This window comes from Blastomyces dermatitidis, assembly GCF_000003525.1.
Source record: "Blastomyces dermatitidis ER-3 genomic scaffold supercont1.2, whole genome shotgun sequence".
Taxonomy (NCBI): Eukaryota; Fungi; Ascomycota; class Eurotiomycetes; order Onygenales; family Ajellomycetaceae; genus Blastomyces; species Blastomyces dermatitidis.
In genome coordinates this window covers 4,340,690-4,361,713 of record NW_025544775.1, presented here as the reverse complement: position 1 = coordinate 4,361,713, position 21,024 = coordinate 4,340,690, and the positions used below count along the sequence as shown (strand labels likewise).

Sequence of the window (21,024 nt, the reverse complement as noted above, 5' to 3'; positions counted from 1 at the left end):
GATTCAAAAAATCTGATTCTGGTCTTAGACACGGTCACACGGTCAGTCTAGTTTTAACATTAGATAGTAGTTTCATACTGTCTCAGTGAGACTTACTGTCTACTCTTGTCACATTTTTCAAATGAGATCATGATTTTCACTTCTCAATTTAAATTATTTTTATTGCTTTAAATGACTTTAAATCTCATTTGAGTGTTATCAAAAAGTGTTACTTTTTAAAAAATTAAAAATAGTCTAAAGAAAACCTTAAAATGTCTAAAAATAGTAACTTTATATCAAGAATGAAACTAAATGAGATTAAATGAGATCACTTTCTTATTTTTTTCAAGTCATGATTTCATTTTAAGATCTGATACATAGTCACTTTGCATGTTTTTTTAATGACTAGTCTCAGTGAGATTCACGTCAAGAAATGTATGAGATCAGATTAAATGAGATCAAACGTGAAATTCATGATTCTGACAGTCAGTCTAGTTATAAGACTATTTCTGAAATTATAAAGAAGAAGATATCTATCTTCAATCTGATTAAGAGTAAGAGATTAAAGTAGAACAGTATTACTGTATTTATAAATATCTATTTTAATCTTATAAAAACTCTGTAAGCTTCTGAGATAAGAAAGTTCTTACAGTTCTCTCTTCTTAACAATCTTTTCATTCTTCATTTATAAAATAACTTTTTCTTATTTTCACTCTTCAGCATGTCTGTAAGAGTTAAGAAGATTCTTATAAATATAAAGATAAATCATCTATAGAAATTTACAAAGCTCAGAAAGATGTGAATTTCATAAATACTACTTAACTTCAGTTATAATAGAATAATCTTAATCTATGAAGATTTCATCTGAATATCATCTGCAGTGATTACATATTCTAGAAAATTAATTCAGTGAGTACTGAAGTTATACTTTATAAGTTTAATATACAGTTCTATCTCATCTAAGATCTTTAACACAGTTTATATATACTCAGTGTGTTCTTTCTTCTTCACAGAGTGCATTATTATATTATTCAGATATATTATTACAAAGATATTCAGATATATATAAAATATTTTATTAATAAAAAACTGAAATACTGTGAGAATATTAGTCAAATCAAAAGATATTACTAGATATTTGTGGCGGGCTGCGCCCGATCAATTATATAGACTATTCCATTACACTCCATAGATTCTTCCATTCCCGATCGCCGATCCGCGGCCGCTACGAACGCGCGTAGTGTATGCTCCGATTCTCGGCCATTCCTGATCACCGATCCTCGGCCGCTACAAACATGTGTAGCATACACTCCGATTCTCGGCCATTCCTGATCACCAATCCTCGGCCGCTATGAACGCATGTATATTCTTCCACCCTGAAGCTCCACTGTGTACACCACCACATATGTGTATAAATATCCATCTCAATCACTGATTCTTGCACTTTCTCTTTCTTTCCTTCTCTAATGTTTTTATCTTTGTTATATAAGACCTATCAATATTATACTGATCTATTCAGCATAGGCCTCTTACACTATAAAAATGTTCATTGTCTTCTTATTAGAAAACAATTATTCAGCATCATCTTCTCATTAGAAATAATTATTCATTGAGAGATATCTGAACATGTAATGATGCATAAGAAAGAGAAACAGTCACACAGTTAAATGAACACTAAGTTCTCAGATAGTTCTCAGATAGAAGCTTGCTTATCAGTCACTCTGACTCTGCAACAAGATCTTACAAAGAGAATAAGATCTTATAAAAGAGAATATCAGTGAAAGACCTGAGAGTTCTGACATCTAGATGTATAAGAATACAATTACACTTCTTCAGATTTCACAGATATCATACATTTGATAATTGATATAATCATGTCTAACAATAATATGAAACTCTCAAACATGAGTATAGACACAGTGTCACAGTGACTCTGAGCAATGTTGAAACTACAACAACAATAAATAGCTGATATGCATGCAACTTAATAATATCAATATGAAGAAATTCAATGATTATCATAACAAGAAACTCATACAATTTCAATATTTATAGAATCAAATATAAAAGTGCTGAAAGAATGCTTAAATGCTCTTATATATTTCAATACTTCTGATCTCACTCTCTACTCATCATGAAGAATGAAAATGCTCATGAAACTGAGTGTAGATGAAGATTTCATCAGTTTATTAATCAATCAAGATTGATATATCAATGAATGATTGAAGAATTGTGTGAAATAGAAGTTTCATTCATGAATGAAAGCATGTGAACCAGTATTACAAACATCTGACAATATTATGAAATATCTTGATATTCTGTTCTGAGACACTGCCATGCAACAGAAAGCATTAGATTGATTACAGAGTGTTTGACAGAGAAACACTTCTCTTACAACATTCATCTCTGACTTCAACATCAAGATTCTAGAAGCAGATGATCAGTCTTGAGAGAATTGAATGAAGATTAGTATGCTCAAGAAGACATTGACTTTTAAACTCTTACAGACTCTTATAAGCACAGATGAAGACTCAACTTATAAAGGCTTCTGCACACAGCTTTGAACAATGAATGACTGTCTTATCAAGCTTAAGAATATACAGAATAGTGGCAGAAGACATTACATCTCAGTGACTCATACACTCATGCTGAGGAATAACAATGATGCAGATGTCATGAATTGAGTAGACTTGAATATCTACACATAAGCAAGGGTCTCTGCTGTTCAAACAGGCTTTCAAGTCTCTAAGATCACTCTCAAAGAAGTTATTGATTGATGTCAATGTAGAGTGTGTATTAACTGTAACTGATCAGAACACATTGCTTTCAACTGCTGATCAATCTATATACCTTCTCATTTGAAGAATGAATCAGTGCCTGTCCGCGCCAACCACATTACATTAGAGAAAGATTCAGAGAATAACTATGAGAATGTCTCAGTGAAACAGGAAAAAGATTAGCTTCTGTTCAAATTCACAAACAGAAGCTTGAAGAGATCAGATGACAGCAATTTGAAGAGAAGATAGCAATGAATGTGATTCTTGTATCTACTTTAGTTGATAATATGTATAATATGAAAGCCATGATAGACAGCAGTCTATGTCACTATACAATGATAAAATCTTCAGTTGTAAGATGTCATAATCTTCAGTGTATTTCTTTATCAAAACTCTGACTTCTTACAGAATTTGATGATCTGAAAGATGTTTGTACTCATTACATGATGAAGCTGATCATAGATGTGAGAGAACATCAACATGAGAATGTCTATACATATGAAGTTGATAATCTTGATTATAATCTTATGTTAGAACTTGTCTGACTATCTGAATAAGGCATCTTATTGAATGCTTGAAACAGAAGCTTGATATTCTCTAACAATGATAGAGTTCATAAAAATGATATTCACAAAATCATGAATCTAATACAGATCTCTGTCAACATGTACAAAATACTCTGAAAAAGAAGTTATCATCAAAATCATCAACAGAGTCACTGACAAGTTCACTGACAGTAGAATCATATATTAATCTATTCTGTCAGTCTGACTGATATCAAAAAGACTCTAGAAAAGTTATTCTGTATTATAATAACAGATTCTCATACAAAACTTTCTCAATAATATCATGAATATCTAGATATCTTCTGATAAGATAATATTATAAATATACTCTTCTTACAAGATTCTGAAGTGAATCACAGTATCAAGTTAGAAAAAAAGAATGATAAGAACTCTGAACTATCATAAGACTCTCTTTATAACATGTTCTGAGATGAACTTCTTCTTCTTCAAAAGACACTCAATGATCTGTTGAATAAAGAATTCATATACATTAGCAACTCTTCTACTGCAGCCTCTATTCTCTTTGCAAAGAAATCAGATAAAGAACTCTGATTCTGTGTGAACTACTGAGGTCTGAACAGACTGATAAAGAAAGATTGATATCTCTTATCTCTCATCAATGAGACTCTAGCACGGATTGAGTAAGCTCAATGATTTATAAAACTAGATGTCATTGCTGTGTTTCATAAGATTTGTATCACTGAAGAAGATGAATAGCTTACAGCATTTTAAACACATTATGACCTCTTTGAATGAATAGTCACATTCTTTGAACTGGCTAACATCTCTAGTATATTTCAGAAGTATATCAACTGAGTACTCTGAGATTTTCTTAATAAGTTTGTATCTGCTTATCTAGATGACATTCTCATCTTCACTGATGAATTCAGAAAAGAATATCAAGAATATATGTAAAAGATATTACAACAGCTATGAGAAGCAGAACTACTGATAGATATTAATAAGTGTGATTTTGAAGTCAAGAGTACCAAGTATCTGAGTTTTATTATAGAAGCTGATAAGAGAATTTGAATGAACTTTGAGAAAGTCTCTGCCATTCTTAAATGAGAAGCTCTGCATACTGTGAAAGATATATGAAGCTTTATTGAATTTACTAACTTCTATCAGTGATTTATATGAAACTTCTCAGATATCATGAGATCACTTACAGATCTCACTAAGAAAGACTCAGTATTTCAATGATCAGTAAACACTGAAGCTGCATTTATACAGATGAAGAAGATGTTCATTAATATCTCTCTGCTAATAATATTTGATTCTGATCATGAGACAGTTGTTGAAGCTGACTTCTCTGACTATGTGACAGAAGAAGTAATATTGTAATATGATGATGAAGATGTTCTATAATCATATGTCTTCATATCTAAGAAACTGAGTCCTGCTGAATGCAATTATGAGATCTATGATAAGAAACTTCTTATGATTGTACACTGTTTAGAAGAATGAAACTCTGAACTCTGAAGTGTCTCTGAATTTGAGATAGTTACAGATCATAAGAATCTCAAATACTTCACAACTATCTGTAAACTTACTGAATGATAGATGCAATAGTCTGAGTTTCTAAGCTGCTTTTATTTTACAATACACTACTGTTCTAGCAGTCAGAACTTGATAATAGACACTCTCTTATAATGAGAGTAAGATATGTCATCTGATGTAACAGATACTTACTGAATAAACTGAGAGCATCAGCTCTTGAATCTGAAGATATTAATTGATCAAGATGAAACAGCTTACAACATCATATATACTTCTTTAATTAGAACTAACATTGATATCTTCACTTTCTCTACACTGAATGAACTGTGATATACAGCAGCTCAGACTGATGAACTTCTTCAGATTCTCACTGAAGCAGTATATTAAAAAGCACTCTGATTTCTCTTAGAACTACATATAAGAATCAATATCTCAAAATGCTCAATTAATGATAATAACACTCTATGATTCTGTGAATAACACTGGGTCTCTCACTTCAAACTCTTACACACTCAGATAATGCAAGAGATGCATGATTTGTGTATAACTGATCATCTGAGCTGTGAACAACTGTATAGAATGATCTTCTGAGAATTCTACTGATCTGAGATATTAAACAGTATCAGACACTTCATCTGAAACTGCAATCACTGTTCTTCTATTATCTCATGAAAGAACTGTAGAAAAGATCTACTGAAATCACTCAATATCTCTGATAGAATCTGACAAGATGTAGTGATTAACTTCACTATTAATCTATCTGAGAGTAAGAACTGTAGAAACATTCTGATTATTGTTAACTGACTGAGTAAGAATGTAATATTGAAATCTTGTGATAAGATGAACACTGAACAAGTCACTGAAGCCTTCTTATAGAGTTCATTCTATCAGATACATGAGTTGCTGAGATTGATAGTATCAGATCAGAGCTGTTAATTCATGAGCACTCTCTGAACAAGAATCTATCAAGTTCTCAAGATTATACACTGTCTGTTAACTATCTATCACTTTGAGACTGATGATGCATCAGAATGAATAATTCAGATTGTAAAGAATTATCTTTATAAATTCTGTAATCACTTATAAGATGATTGATATAATCTTCTTCTACATGCAGAGATTGCTATCAATGATTGAGATGCTGTTTTGACAGAGATAAGCCTGTTCTTTCTTACACATGTGTGATTCAAAGGTTGCTTAAGCCAGCGTACGATTACAGGCGTACGCCGGCTTCTTATATATTGAATCTCGTACACTAAATTAATTAGCAGCCGCTAGAGCCCCTTTACATTCATACACATATGCTAGTAGTTTGAAAGCAGCTGTGTTATTATTCAACAGTTGTATGTTCTTCTGAACCACATTCTCTCTCATCAGATTTGATCACACTCATGTGATCATATTGTACATCCTAGCTTCATGCGGATTAGCTTGCCACTAGCATTTCACAATTATATAGTCTATTCCTGATTCAGCTAGCATTCTGCATACACTCTCACAAAGAAACTTTCACTATATTACATCACTCATTTACTAACTTTTCTCATTCTTCAATCATCTTCTTCATCATCATCATCATCAAACATCACTATTATTCAAGATTTCTATCTCTTCTTCTATTCAACTCTTTCTATCTGTTCATCTATCACATTATACATGTTTCTGACAATGACTCTCTGTTCTCACAATAAGCATCATTGTAGTGCTCATATCAGGCAGTTTGTTAGCAGTAAGTGTAACACATTGTGAAACATGATCAGAACTTGTTTATCTTCTAACAATCATCAGAACAATGTATTATTATGAATGATGACACATCTTCTCATACACTCTCAACTGTTTCTCTTCTCAGCAGGTTTCTGATTGTGTTTTCTGACATGATTTTGCATGAATGCAGATGCTGATATGTTTGTTTTTATTCATATAGAATTATCATACATTGACAGATCTGTGTCTGCTGATGATAGTGAACTCAATGTTGAATCATTAATCAAGAACTTGAAGAATATGATAATGAAGAAATTGTCTGTGTCATGTATGACCAGATCTTCTGTGTTTCTCTCTTCTCTCTCTGTTTCTTTCTCTGTCACTCTCTCTCAATCTTCTACACCTGTCTCTGTGTCTGATTCTCCCACTCTCACTATCTCTGTTCCCACAATTCTCACTCCTGCCACTTCTGGTTTTACTGTCTCTGCTTTTGTTATCAGCTCTTCTCAATTCAAGAAGATGTTGCATAGGCTTAATGAACTATATCTCTCAGTGTGTACACTCTCATCCTTCTTACTGACTCTCAGAACAATTTATTGTACAAAGACTATGTATAACATGACTATTTGAAGCTCAGTCATAGATGCTGATTATTATGTTCATTTTAAATATTCATGATGAAGTAATCATTCATTCATATCAGAGAATCACTCTCTCTCTCAACAGTATCAAGATTATAAGTCTTTTTCTTTTCATCTTTTTAATCTAATACTGATTTTTCTGTTCTTAGAGAAAATTGTTATGAGTTTTACTGTGTATGAAGTCATGATATTCACAGACATCAAGAAGCTTTTTACAACTGTAAAGTTCAATATTGCAGAGACATTTACTCTGATGAATTTCTTCAGAATAATAGATCTGTATCAGCCTATTCTCTGATGTCTGTTGTCTGACTTCATAGTGCAGGCAAAAGATATCCATGTTTTTGAGAATGAGAATGTGAATGTCATACTCTTTTACACTCACAGATGTGAGACTTATACATCTTGTCTGAGATGTCATTGTAGAAATGAGTCATTCACACACTGCATTCTGCTTTCTGCATTCTCTCATGTCTCTCTCTCTCTTTCTGAGAAGCCTTGTATGTGTTGTAATTACATGTACAACTCTAAGATCAGCAGGTGTTTATTCAGTAACTGTTCTCATCTCTGATTTTATAATTTTCATACACTAATAATGATTCTTAGTTGCTCCAGTGTCAGAGATCATTCTCATCAAAGATGACAACACTGCTGAGACTACTCTCTTCCATTCTCAAGCTTCTTCTGTCACTTTCTCTCCCTCTTCTGCAGAAAAGGTTGTGTGCACACTGAGTTGTAAGCATTTGACTCTGAGTGACTCTCACTGTTATTTGTCTGGTTCTGCATCTTCTTCTTCTTCTGTTTCTTTCATCTCTGCTCTCTCTGCCCCAGCTTCTGATTCTGTGAGTCTCATACTCTTCTTCAATTTCTCTACACATACACGTGCGCATTCCTATATTGGCATTTCAGTCAATATTGTAATAAATGACATTAATGTCATATGCAGAGCAGTAGAGAAATCAGAGATATACACAGTGTTATTGTAAGAGCAGCTTACAACTCTCAAATTCCTTGCAGATCTTGAGTTTTGAGATTTCCTTTGTTTTTGATGTTTTTCAGATGATGTGATGTTGGAAATAGATTAAATATATGACATATGAAAATGAATGAGATATATATAATAATATTTGTCTTTTTACAGCTGACTCTTATGATTGATGATTAATTCATTATCTCTTTTCTTTTTCTTATGCTTTTTCTTTATCTGCTAGCTACTACTCTTACATGACCTCTATATAGTACAGTATTCAGTGACTAGGTTCAGCAGCTTTCATCTTTGTGATTCTGTCTTATGTATTATACTGTCTCTCTTCACCTGCTCAGATCACTACAGTGAATAACTCATTAAAACTAATCTTACCTGATCTCTGAGTGTTCTCAGAGGTCAAGATAACTTAGTCTCATGTGTTCACAGATGTTTCAGATAGTTTGTTCTCTGTAATCTCTGCAATTAAACTGATGTAGACAGTTAAATTCAACTCTGAATTTCTTTTTCTTCTGTGACCTGATTCATGTGCAAGTCTGCTGCTCTGAGACTACTCTTTGCTGCATTGCACCTGCTGTCTGCAGTATGTTATCATACAATCAGCTACAGTCTCATCACTTATTGAAGTGTGATATTCATCTGATTTCTTCATTACTTCTCATTCTTTTCTTATAATCATGAAAAGATTGAAATAAGTGAGATCATCTGATTTGTAAGTATCTATGATTTCTCTTACTTTGTGAGACTTTTCAATTATAAGTCTCTTCTTTTTCAACACTGATAATAGTGCTGCAGATAATTATAATTCACTCAGGTCTTACATCTTTGCTTTCACAAGTTATGAATCATTGATTAAGTTGTATAAGACTCATCTCTCTGATTCTTCCAATGCATACATTCTCAGAGAATGTGATTTGAGTATCTTATATAACTCAAATCACCTAGGTTGAAACTTCTCAGAACTCTCATTGTGTATGAGAACTCATGTTCTCATCTTGAGACTTAATTTCTTAACAAGTGAGTCTCATATTCTTTTCAATTGAATTGCTCAGTTCAGAAGTAACTCATTAGCTTTTGCATGTGTGTGGCTGATCTCTTTCAATCTTGATTCTGCATCTGTGACTGTTGTGTCTGCAACTGCTGTTTCTGCTGCATCTGCAACTGCTCTCTCTCTCACCTTTTCTGAAGCATTCTTCAGAATGCGTGGATGCAATTCATACAACAGATAGAATGATAAACACTTGAAGACTGCATACTGTTGAATCTGTGTGGCCAATAGTATCTGTCTGAGATATTCATCTCATAGTCTTGTAGACTTACTCACTAGATATTTCATCAGCATATTACTCAAGATTTCATTCAAGTGTTTCATCTTTCTGTTTATTCACAGATGATATAGTGTTGTTCTATGATATCTTATCTGTAACTGGCTCATGAAATGCCTCACTACTTCTTCTACAAGATTCACACTGTTATCAGTTAGAATCTCACACAGCATTTCATAGTTAACATAGATCTCATCATGTAGAAACTTTGTCATCATCTTCTCTGTTGTCTCTGAAACTGCTTTCACAACTGGCCAGCCAGTAGTGTAATCAATAGCAGTGATTATTCATCAATTTTCATTTGATATTTGTGATAATATGTCTATGAGATTCACTCTTCATCATTTAAACAGTTGTATTGTACACTTCATCTGATGTTGTACTTTCTCATATTCTAACCCTTTCTTAGATTCTTTCGCAACCTGACAATTCAGACACTTGTGAGTGTACACCTGAATATTCTCAGTCATGCTTGGCCAGTATGCTCTTGATTTGAGTACACTCATGAGTTCAGGGCTTTCTAAGTGACTGAATTTCTTGTGCATGTGAGTCATCAAGTCATGTTTAAATGAAGGTTCTAGATAGAGAGCTTCTGCATATTCTAGATTATGATAAAGCACAACATTGTTTTCATTTCTCAATTTCCTCAGCTTGAAGTTTGAAAGCATCTCTTCTACTACTCTTACAAGACACTTATCATTTGACATCTTGTCATTCTCTAAGTAAGAGATCATGATGTTCACTCATTCTGATTCCTTGCATTCTCTCAGTGTGTTTAACATGAATGTTCCTTATGCCTGATTCACAGAACTCTCATTCATGAAATCAGATCTGTGACTGATTGCATCAGATATCATGATATCTGATCTCTTTTGATATTTGATATGAAGATTATACACTTGAAACTCTGAGATTCAACATACTAAGTGTTTGAAAGATTTTATCATTGATTGTAGATAGACAAGGCTTTCATAATCTGTGATTATCATTGTCATATGTCTGTTGTTGATATATCTATCTTATAACACCAGCATGTGCTTGATCACTAGCAATTTCTTTTCATACACTGAGTAATTGAGCTCGGTGTCTGATAGTTTCCTATCATTATACATCATCAGGTGTAGCTTGTCATTCTTGCCTATCTGTAGAAGAGCATCTCTGATAGCTCATTCAGATGTGTTCATCTCAATGTAGAAAGATTTATTATGATCTGATTGAATAAGCACTGAAGATGTTGTTACACATTCTCTCAGTGTGAGAAAAGCCTCTTTACATGTAGCATTTCAGATAATTGAATGAAACTTCTTCTTTCACAGATTTGCATTCATTTCTCTTAAGAGATTTGAGAGTGATGCAGATATTCATGTGAAATTCTTGATGAATCTGCAGTAATATGAGATCAACTTAAGAAACTATTGTACATGATGTACATTTCTCAGCTGCAGTCAATTCACTATAACATTCAATTTCTCTGAGATGAGATGTATACAGTTATCACTCACTACATATCTCACAAACTTCAACTCTTTCATTTCAAACACACACTTGATTGATTTAATATAGAGCTTATACTCTGTCAGAGTTGTAAGCACTTTATCAAGATGCTTCAGATATTCATTGTATGAGTTTGAAAAGACTAGAATGTTATTGAGATATATGAGATATGAGGTTTCATTCTGTTTATAAAGAATTGTATTCATCATTATTTAAAAGATAATGAGTGCATTTGTCAGACTGAATGACATTGCTAGAAATTTGAACTTTCTTCATTATATATTAAATGTGGTTCACAGAACTGACAGTTCATTTATATGAATCTGCCAGTATTCTGAGAGAAGATCAATCTTTGATAGATATCAGATATTTTCAACTGTATTCAACTGTTGTTGAATCTGTGACAGTGAATATTCATTCTTGATCATAAGCTTGTTAAGTGCTTGATAATCAATACACATCTATCACTCTTCATCTGCCTTTTTCACAAATAGAACTGAAAAGCCTCACACACTTGATAAGAGTTGTATGAGACTATATTCTAGAAGGTCAGTGATCTGACACTTCTGTTCTTTGAGATGCATTTGTGACAGAAGATACATATTCTGATTGACTGATTTTGTATCCTCTGTGTTAATCTCATATACAAATTCTCATTCCAGCAGCAATTTCAGTGAAAGATCTGTTTAAAAGATCTTTCTATGCTTCTTCAGAAGCTTCTTCATACACTTGTTCTCCTACATATTCTTTATCTTGATTTCCTTCACTTCTGAGTCTCATATGACATACAGAATGCTTTCAGATAAGGTCTTGTGAATCATTCTCTTTGCTTATTAATGTGTAAGCAGATTTAACTCTTCTATATCAGAGATGTGAAATGTTCTTCTCATATCAGTTGATAGAATTGTATGAATTATTTTCTTTCTATCAGTCAACTGTATATAGCATGTACATCATTGAATCTGCAGATTAAATCTTTGAAATTAATCAAGTCTGAGAATAAGGTCATATTTCACATTCTGCAGCTCTCATGCTTAAATATAGCAAGATCATTCTCTGAAGTGCAAGAAAACTCTTACTCTTGCAGATGATATTAAATATCAGTTATCAGATAATCTTATATATCAGAAATTCTTCACTCAGCAGACCTCTTTCAATCTTCAGATTATATAATTATTAATATATTATATAGAAGCTTCTATGTTTACTAACACTTTTGCAGCCATCTCTTGATTCTTACTCAAGTGCTCTCTATATATTAACATTTCAGATCTCAAGGTATTGAGATGAGTGTTCACTTCATCATTCTCACTCACATCTTATTCAGAAGCCTGCTTCTTCTTTGCATTCACAGAATTCAGAGAGTTATCTAACACAGACATCTCTTTCACTTTGAAGACTTTTCATAGAATATCAGTGAGTGTCTCTGAGCTCACTGATTCTGCTAGTTTTTTGACTTTCTTACTTCTCTTGACTGTGTACACTGAGTGCAATCTTTTGCATCATGATTTTAATATCTGCAGTTGAAGCAAGCTCAATGCTCATGATATCAAGGTTTTCACTCAGAGAATTCCTTTTTCAGGGAATTCAGTGCTTTAATAATGACATTCAGATCTAGATTCATCACATCTGAGTGTGTGACTTATATCATAGAAGTCTGATTATCTGTTCTTCACTGAGATATACTCAATTGTAGTATTTTCTGTCATAATTGACTCACTTGTTTCTGTATAATAAGAATATTGTATGCTTTCTTCACTGTGCCTGGCTGTGAGATTAAGCATTTTCATTTCACTCTCAACTCAGATGTAAGATCATGAATGAAGATCTATAAACAGAAAGATGTTGAAAGCTCTTCATTCAATGTGAGATAGTGTAAACTGAAGTGTGTGAAGTATAATGTAAGATCACTCACTTATCTACACTCAGTGAAGTGTTTATAATACTTATCTTATACATTCACTTTCTCAAAGTTATGCAAGATTCATTTGAAAAACTCATTTCATGTTTATAAGAATGAATATCACTCTGAGTCTGTGAGATTTATCTTTTTATCAGTTATTCATAATGACTTTGCTTTTCTGTATAGAAATGCAGCAGATCTTAAAACTTGTTGAAATTCTATTAACTGTCTGTCTGTGAGTTCATGTTCAATCTAATAATATAATTGCATCTGACTTAGCCAGCTGATTGCAGCATCATTTTTTCAGTCATTATTAAAGCTTAGTGACTTCAGCAGATCTTCTGACTTGATGTATTTCATGCTTAGATTCTCATTCTGCACAGTGATCTCTGATGATGTGTACACTTCTGAAGAGATTGTGAATAATTGTAATGAGATCTTCAGATTCAGTATAGTCATCTGTCTGTGTAAATGTTCAATCTTCTGCTGCAGGTTTAAGATCTGGTTTTCTCTATTCTTATTGATGATGACAATTGTGTTGATGAAGCTCTTCATAGTGAATGCTTGATCTGCAGTGAATGTCAATTGTTGTTTAACTTCTGCCTCAGCCTGTCACTGTATATGCAAGGCCTCAATCTCATTTAGAATTCTTATATGTGTACAGAGCTTTGATTTCAGTTCAGCAGTCTCAGCTGCTTTTCTTACTACTTTGAGTAAACTCTCTGAGAGGTTCTGCATATCTTTCAGTTCAGATAGCAGAGAAGAGTGTTGTTTGTATCAGCTAGAAGAGATATTCATTTCAGTGATTTCTGATTGATTATATGATGTCTATTATTATATTACTATATCACTGTATGATTTCTGTTATCATTGTACAACTTCAGTAATGATTACTCTCTCTTTTTATTCTTCTTTTGAGTAGAAAGCAGACTTCTTTGAATCTGATTCATCACTTCCATTCTCTTTCTCACATCTCATTTATTCATATCTCATATGTGACATTCATCTGAGCATGAAGTTTTCCCTCAACAAGTGAAGCAGCATCAATCAGATGCTTTTTCACTTATTACTCTTTATATACTATCTTTTAAGATGTTCTAGAATCACACTGGCATGATAACTATGAATCACTTCATAGACAGAATTATCACACTCTGAAGGAGCCTGCACTTCTCACTGGTTTTTAGACATGCTACTAGATGTGATTCAAAGGTTGCTTAAGCCAGTATACAATTACAGGCGTACACCGGCTTCTTATATATTGAATCTTGTACACTAAATTAATTAGCGGCTGCTAGGGCCCCTTTACATTTGTACGCGTACGCTAGTAGTTCGGAAGCGGCCGCGTTATTATCCGACAGTCGTACGTTCTTCCGAACCACACATGAGTATCATATGAAAGTGTTAAATCTTCTAGAGATTACACAGTTTACACTGAATCTTCACAGTCTGATTCAGATTGCTGATAATATAATAATGAAGCTTTGAGATGTCTGTGACTGAGCAGAGATCTTCATAACAACTATAAAACAAGATTAAGAAGATTAAATCAACATCTGATGAGATCTCACAGAGCAGTATAAGATAGAAGATCTTGTGTGATTGAATCTTAAGAATATATGAATCACATATTCATCTTATACACTAGACTACTGCTATATCAGATATAAAGTGATAGAAGTTCTAGATAGTTATAACTACTATCTTGACACATCATCAGAGATTCATGATGTATTTCACATGAGCTTGCTTCATCATGCTGTCACTGATCTATTTCCTTCTCAGCTGATGTCTGACTGGCAGCCACCAGGCATCATAGAAGAAGATAATGAGCTTAAGTGAGAGATTGAAGATATTCTCAATGAGAGATTCTGCAGCTGCAGTCAACAATATCTTGTGAAATGAGTTGGCTACAATCAACTGACCTGAACTCTGAGTTTTATATTATCTGAAACAGTGGCTCTTGACTGATAGAAACTGCTTCTGGAAAGAGAAGGCTAATGTGGCAGGCTGCGCCTGATTAGACTGACCGTGTGACCGTGTCTGGAACCAGGACCAGATTTTTTGATAGTCTCATTACCAATTCGACTGATCCCATTACACAGTTTTAACATTATATAGTGGTCCCATACTGTCTCAGTGGGACTTACTGTCTACTCTTGTCACATTTTCCAAATGAGACCATGATTTCCACTTCTCATTTTAAATTATTTTTATTGCTTTAAATGACTTTAAATCTCATTTGAGTGTTATCAAAAAGTGTTACTTTTTAAAAAATTAAAAATAGTCTAAAAAAAACCTTAAAATATCTAAAAATAGTAACTTTATGCCAAGAATGGGACTAAATGAGACCAAATGGGATCACTTTCTCATTTTTTTCAAGTCATGGTTTCATTTTAAGATCTGATATATAGTCACTTTACATGTTTTTTTGATAGCCAGTCCCAGCGGGATTCACGCCAAGAAATGTATGGGACCAGACCAAATGGGACCAAATGTGAAATTCATGGTCCCAGCGGCCAGTCTACGCCTGATCAATCATATAGACTATTTCATTACACTTCATAGATTCTTTCATTCCTGATCATCAATCTGCAGCTGCTACAAACACGTGTAGTGTACACTCTGATTCTCAGCCATTCCTGATCGCTGATCCTCGGCTGCTATGAACATGTGTAGCATACACTCCGATTCTCGGCCATTCTCAATCACTGATTCTCAGCTGCTATGAACACACATATATTCTTCCACCCTGAAGCTTCACCGCGTACATCACCACATATGTGTATAAATATTCATCTCAATTGCTGATTCTTGCACTTTCTCTTTCTTTCCTTCTCTAATGTTTTTATCTTTGTTATATAAGACCTATCAATATTATACTGATCTATTCGGCGTAGGCCCCTTACAATATTTAAATAATCTCAGTATAGTTTTAAAGACAGTCTTTTATTTATCTTTAGATTATATTCACAGCTGTGTATATATATTAATTATATTCAGTTATATGAATATAACAGCTCTTATAAGACAGTTAATTACATTCTTAATTAGAGATAAAGAGTAGTAACTCTTTATAATCTTGAAGTTTAGATTACAGTAGTTTATATATAATCTGATATTTTTATTCTTCTTCTTTATAAATATTATAGAGACTTCTACAGAGATCTGCAAAGATTAGATAAAGTTATTCTTTAAATTCTTCTTTATATAAGTCTGTAAGATCTCTGTCTTATAATAAGAGAGCTTATAGATTAATTCTTAGAAGAGTTTCTACTCTTTTATTAAATTTATTATCAGATTCTTCTTACAGTGAGATAAAAGCTTATCTATCTTAGTTGAACTGAATATCTTTATAAGATGTTGATATTTCTCTAATATCTGAAGCTCAGTTTTTATAACTACAAAGTTCTCAGATATTTATAAAGTTATTATATAGATAAGCTTATCTTCTCTAATTAACTTTACAGTATTAACTGATTCTATCTCTATAAGTGAGTTTATTAACACTGATTAAAAGTATCAATCTGACTTATAGACAGTTATGTACAGATTATATCTTTAAAGTTATATAAGTCTTAAGTATATATTATCTATAATATCTGTGATAATCATAGATTCTGTAAATCTTCTTCAAGTTTCAGAAAGATCTTACAATTCAAAGATAACTCTTATAAGTTTCTCAGCTCTCAGATCTGAGTTCTTATATTTCATTTAGTATAAGAGTAAGTTCTCAGTTTTCATCACTTAGCTTATTTACTTTATAAGCTTTAGAAACACTACAGTGATCTGAGATTCTGAGTTTATTAATACTTTTTATACTGATAAAGCAGTAGTACTGCAGCACAGTCTCTCTCTATAAATATGTATTTTCATTAAAAGAGTAACAGATTCAGATATCAGCTTTAAAGCTTTTAAGAAGATTATTACTGACTCTGTCTGTAACTTTTTAAATTTCTATTTTAATTTATTTAAATAGTTTATATAAAGATGTTCTGATTTGAAATAAATAAAGCAGAGACTCTTTTTCTTAATCTTTCTATTATACACTCTGTTTATAGAAGCTTGTGTGCCCCGGTGACTGAATGATTAATACAGCCACTCAGTAGTACCTTAGCGTGAGAAATCAAGATGTGTGGGTTCGAAACCCGCTGAGAATACATTAAATTCAGAACTCAAGCACCTCAGGTTTCTAATAAATACAGAGGTGTACAAATCACTTCAATAAATCACTCTATGTTTCTGAGCTGAGAAGTTATTATTGTATGTATCTAATTATCACTTCTTTGTATTTTTCTATATTCTTATTATCTTGATATGATCTTAACACCTGTATTTCCTTCTGTATAATCAACACTTGACCTGTATTTAACATCATGCAAGAACTCATTATAAGCTCCGCTTGTATATAAGTATAATGAAAGAATAATAATAATAATAATAATAATATAGAAGCTTGTGAAGCTCTTTCTCTTTACTTAGTAGTTAGATATAAATCTCTCTATATCTTATTATCTTTTTCTGATAAATCTGTTCCCTGTTATTCTTACTTTTATAGAGTCAGTTAATTGTCTACTCTTTATAGATCTGTGATTCTTACAGTGATCTGTAAATAGTGAATAAGAGTTATCAGTTTCTTCTAAGTTAAGAACTTAGAGTCTTACTTAATAAGCTTATTCTATATATCTTTATTCAGTCTCTTTATAAATATTATTATTCAGATCTTGTTTCAGAGCTCTGTTTTCACAGATCTCAATTCATATTTTAATTTTATAAAATACTGTAAGTAGTTTTTATCAGATTTTTCATCTCTTTTTCTAATATTAATAATCACAGTTCAGATATTCTCTGTTCAACTTACAGAGTTCTTTAACTTATTCTTTAAATAGATTTTAAGAATGAATCAGTAGAATCTCTTATAATTATTTTCTAAATAATTCAGTTAATTCTTAACTTCAGTGTACTAAAGATCTGTTAATATATAAATAATAGCTTCTTTATCTTTTATATTACACAGCTGAGCTTGTGAGTTAATTTTAAATATAAACTTATAAAAGCTTTTATAGATTATAATTCAGTAGAAGATCTTAAATAATTATAACTTAAGAAAGTTTCTTTTTAATTTATAGATATCTCTGAAGATTATATCTAAAGACTCAGTTCAAGAATGTTTATAAACAGTAAGTATTTCTTATAGAAAAATAGCTTAATGTTATAGAAGATACTTAAGAATATTTTTTACTGAGATTAATTTATTTATAAGTTTAAAGAGTTTCTCTATCATAGATATAGAGAATAATATTATATAAGTAATTAATAAGTTCTCTGAGACTTCTTTTATAAAGATTATTTATAATTCAGATAACTACTTCTGAGTATCTATAGTAGAGTTTATAGAGATTAAAGTATATAAGTTTCTAGTTCTTTCAGTTATAACAGATGATTACTGACTGATAGAGCTTAAAATATAAGAATAAGTACTTACAGATAATTATTCAGATATTTATAACTTGATATAATATATACTATTAACTACTAAAAGTATTTATAATAGAAAGATAAATATAGAAGTTAAATATATAATAGTATTTAAGCTGAGTTGTAAATAGTATTTATGAACTTCAGTCTATATAGTTGTATGTAGTCAAGAGCTGCTAACTCTATTAATTATGTAAGAGATAGAAATAGAGGTAAAGAATCTGCAGAGAGCGGGATTTCTTACATTATAACACACTATTCTTAAGAAATAGAAGAAGACAGATATTATGAAGAAGAGAATGAAGTAAGAGACAGCTTATCAGATAGTAAAGTAGTAAAAAGATATGAATAAGACTGTAAGAGCTGCTCAACAATAGATTGAAAAGAAGCTTAAAGATATAAGAAAGACTTAAGAGTAAAAAGAGAAGAAAGAATAAACTGCTATATAGCAGTAATTATAGTTAAATAAGAAAATGTAAGAATAAATACTCGCAGGCGATTATTCAAGTGTTTGCAGCTTGGTGTGATATGTACTGTTAACTACTAGAAGTATTCATGATAGAAAGATAAAATATAGAGGTCAAATGTATAATAGTATTCAAGCTGAGTTATGAATAGTATTCACAAACTTCAGTCTATATAGTTGTGTATAGTCAAGAGCTGCTAGCTCTATTGATTATATAAGAGATAGAAATAGAGATAAAGAATTCATAAGAAGTGAGATTTCTTACATATTTCTTCCTCTCTAAGACTTCATTCATGAAGTCTTTCACTGAGTGACTTCATAGAATCAGCTCAGCACTGCAGTGATACTTACTAAAAACTCTTCATATCTATAAAAAATCTCAGTGAGAAAAAATCTCTTATTACTGTGAAGAGAAAAGAGTCTATCACTCAGTTTCTTATTTCATGAGATTCTTTATAGTCTACAGATTCTTCTCTGACTATTATACAGATTCATCTTATATCTTTCATATAGAAGAGTTTCAGTTAACTCTCAATTATTTTCATGAGATTCTTATGTAATTATAACACAGATTTATCTCACAGATGAATCACTCTCTGTGAGATTATTCTCATTAAAGAGAAGTATTTATAAGTTAATCTTTCACTCATTCTCATGAATCATTGTTCTTTAACACTGTAGAATTGTGAGGAATTTTTCATTCTTTCATTAACTCTGTAGAATTGTAGAATCAAGATATCTACAGTCTGTAATCACTCTTTATAGTTATATAGAAAGATTCAGATCTGTAATTCACAATCACTCTTATTTACTAAAGTGATCTGACTGTTTCATAGAATTACTTATAGTATAAGTAAATCTCTCTAAAGTAGTATAAATATCTCAGATCTATCTATGAAATCTCATCTTCTTTTTTCTTTTTCTGTAACAGCTTTCATCTTTATAAACTGTGAGTATTCTTATTCATTCATAAAGTGTTTTCACTCAGATAATAGAAAGAGAGTGTTTCTGACAATGTTCATATATTAATTCAAGAACTTCTCAAGAATAAAAAATTTTTCAATTTCAATATCTTTATAAATGATGTTCAATTACTGCTGAGCTTCTTATAAGCATCTCTGCAACTTCTCTGATCACTTTTTATCAGCTGATGAAGCAGAGATACTGTCACTTATAATTATATCTTTATCTCTCTCAGTCTCATCACTGCATCTGATCTTCAGGTCAACAGTCAATTTCATATCTCTCTCAGATCAGTCTCTGACTTCAAGCAGTGTAGTCTCTCTCTTTACTGTAAGTCTTCTTATAAGTAATTTCTTACAGACTCTAGCTAATAATTCTTATAAAGCTTCTGATATTGTCAGTGTCTTCTGCAGTCTCACAGATCTATAATTACTTTCTCTCTGCCTGCACAATCTTCAATCAGACATATGTGACTATGTCTAGGTTTTCTATTAATGATTCTCATACTGCAACACATTTCTGCAATCTCATTATCAATAAGAGATGAGTTCTCAGATACCTGTAAAATTCAGATAATCAAGGCAATGCAAATGTCATGAATTTGTGATAAGAGTTAATCTGAGCAGATAAGCTCTCTCTTTATATCTCAATTATTTTCAGGCTGAATACTTCAGCATAACTGAGAGAGTAGATATAGCTTTATAAGAGATATCTGATTACACACATAGACAATCAGCTTTTAAGACTCTACTATAACTGTGTACACTCTGATATCTAACTTCTCTGAAGTCTGTGCATTTCTGATAAACTTTGTGTTAAATGCAATAATTATCTGTATCACAGATATAATACTCTCTACTTCTTTGAAGAGAGAAATTGATAGTTATGAAGAGATTGAGTGTTATAAGTATTAAGAGTATGAGTTTGAGTTTTCTTTATTTTTTTCTTTATTAATCTTTAAATTGTGTTTATAACTCTGTTTTTATTTCTTATTTTTTAGCTTTAATAAGAGTATAATTTCTTCTTTTCTTATATATACTGCAGACTATTCATCTCAGTAGAAACTTATTATCTTATAGACTAGAGTTCATAAATAACAGTATTAATGTCTTTATTATAATCAGATTCTTAGTGAAGACTGCATTATTCTGACTTCTCAGAATTTATAGTATGAAAGTCATATCTCAGCTTCTGCAGATGTTTTATCTGTTTAAATGATTCTTAAGTGAACTCATTTATC

At 31.7% G+C, this 21,024-nt stretch overlaps 1 protein-coding gene across 1 annotated transcript; it reads right to left on the bottom strand.

The window, feature by feature from the left end:
• Positions 1 to 13,180: 13,180 nt before the first annotated feature.
• On the bottom strand, positions 13,181 to 13,615 carry BDCG_16457 (uncharacterized protein; the record flags this gene model as incomplete). The annotated part of the gene is made up of 2 exons (XM_045425688.1): positions 13,181 to 13,486; positions 13,583 to 13,615. The coding sequence occupies 2 exons, from the start codon at positions 13,613 to 13,615 to the stop codon at positions 13,181 to 13,183; spliced, it is 339 nt and encodes a 112-aa protein (XP_045279809.1).
• Positions 13,616 to 21,024: the final 7,409 nt, after the last annotated feature.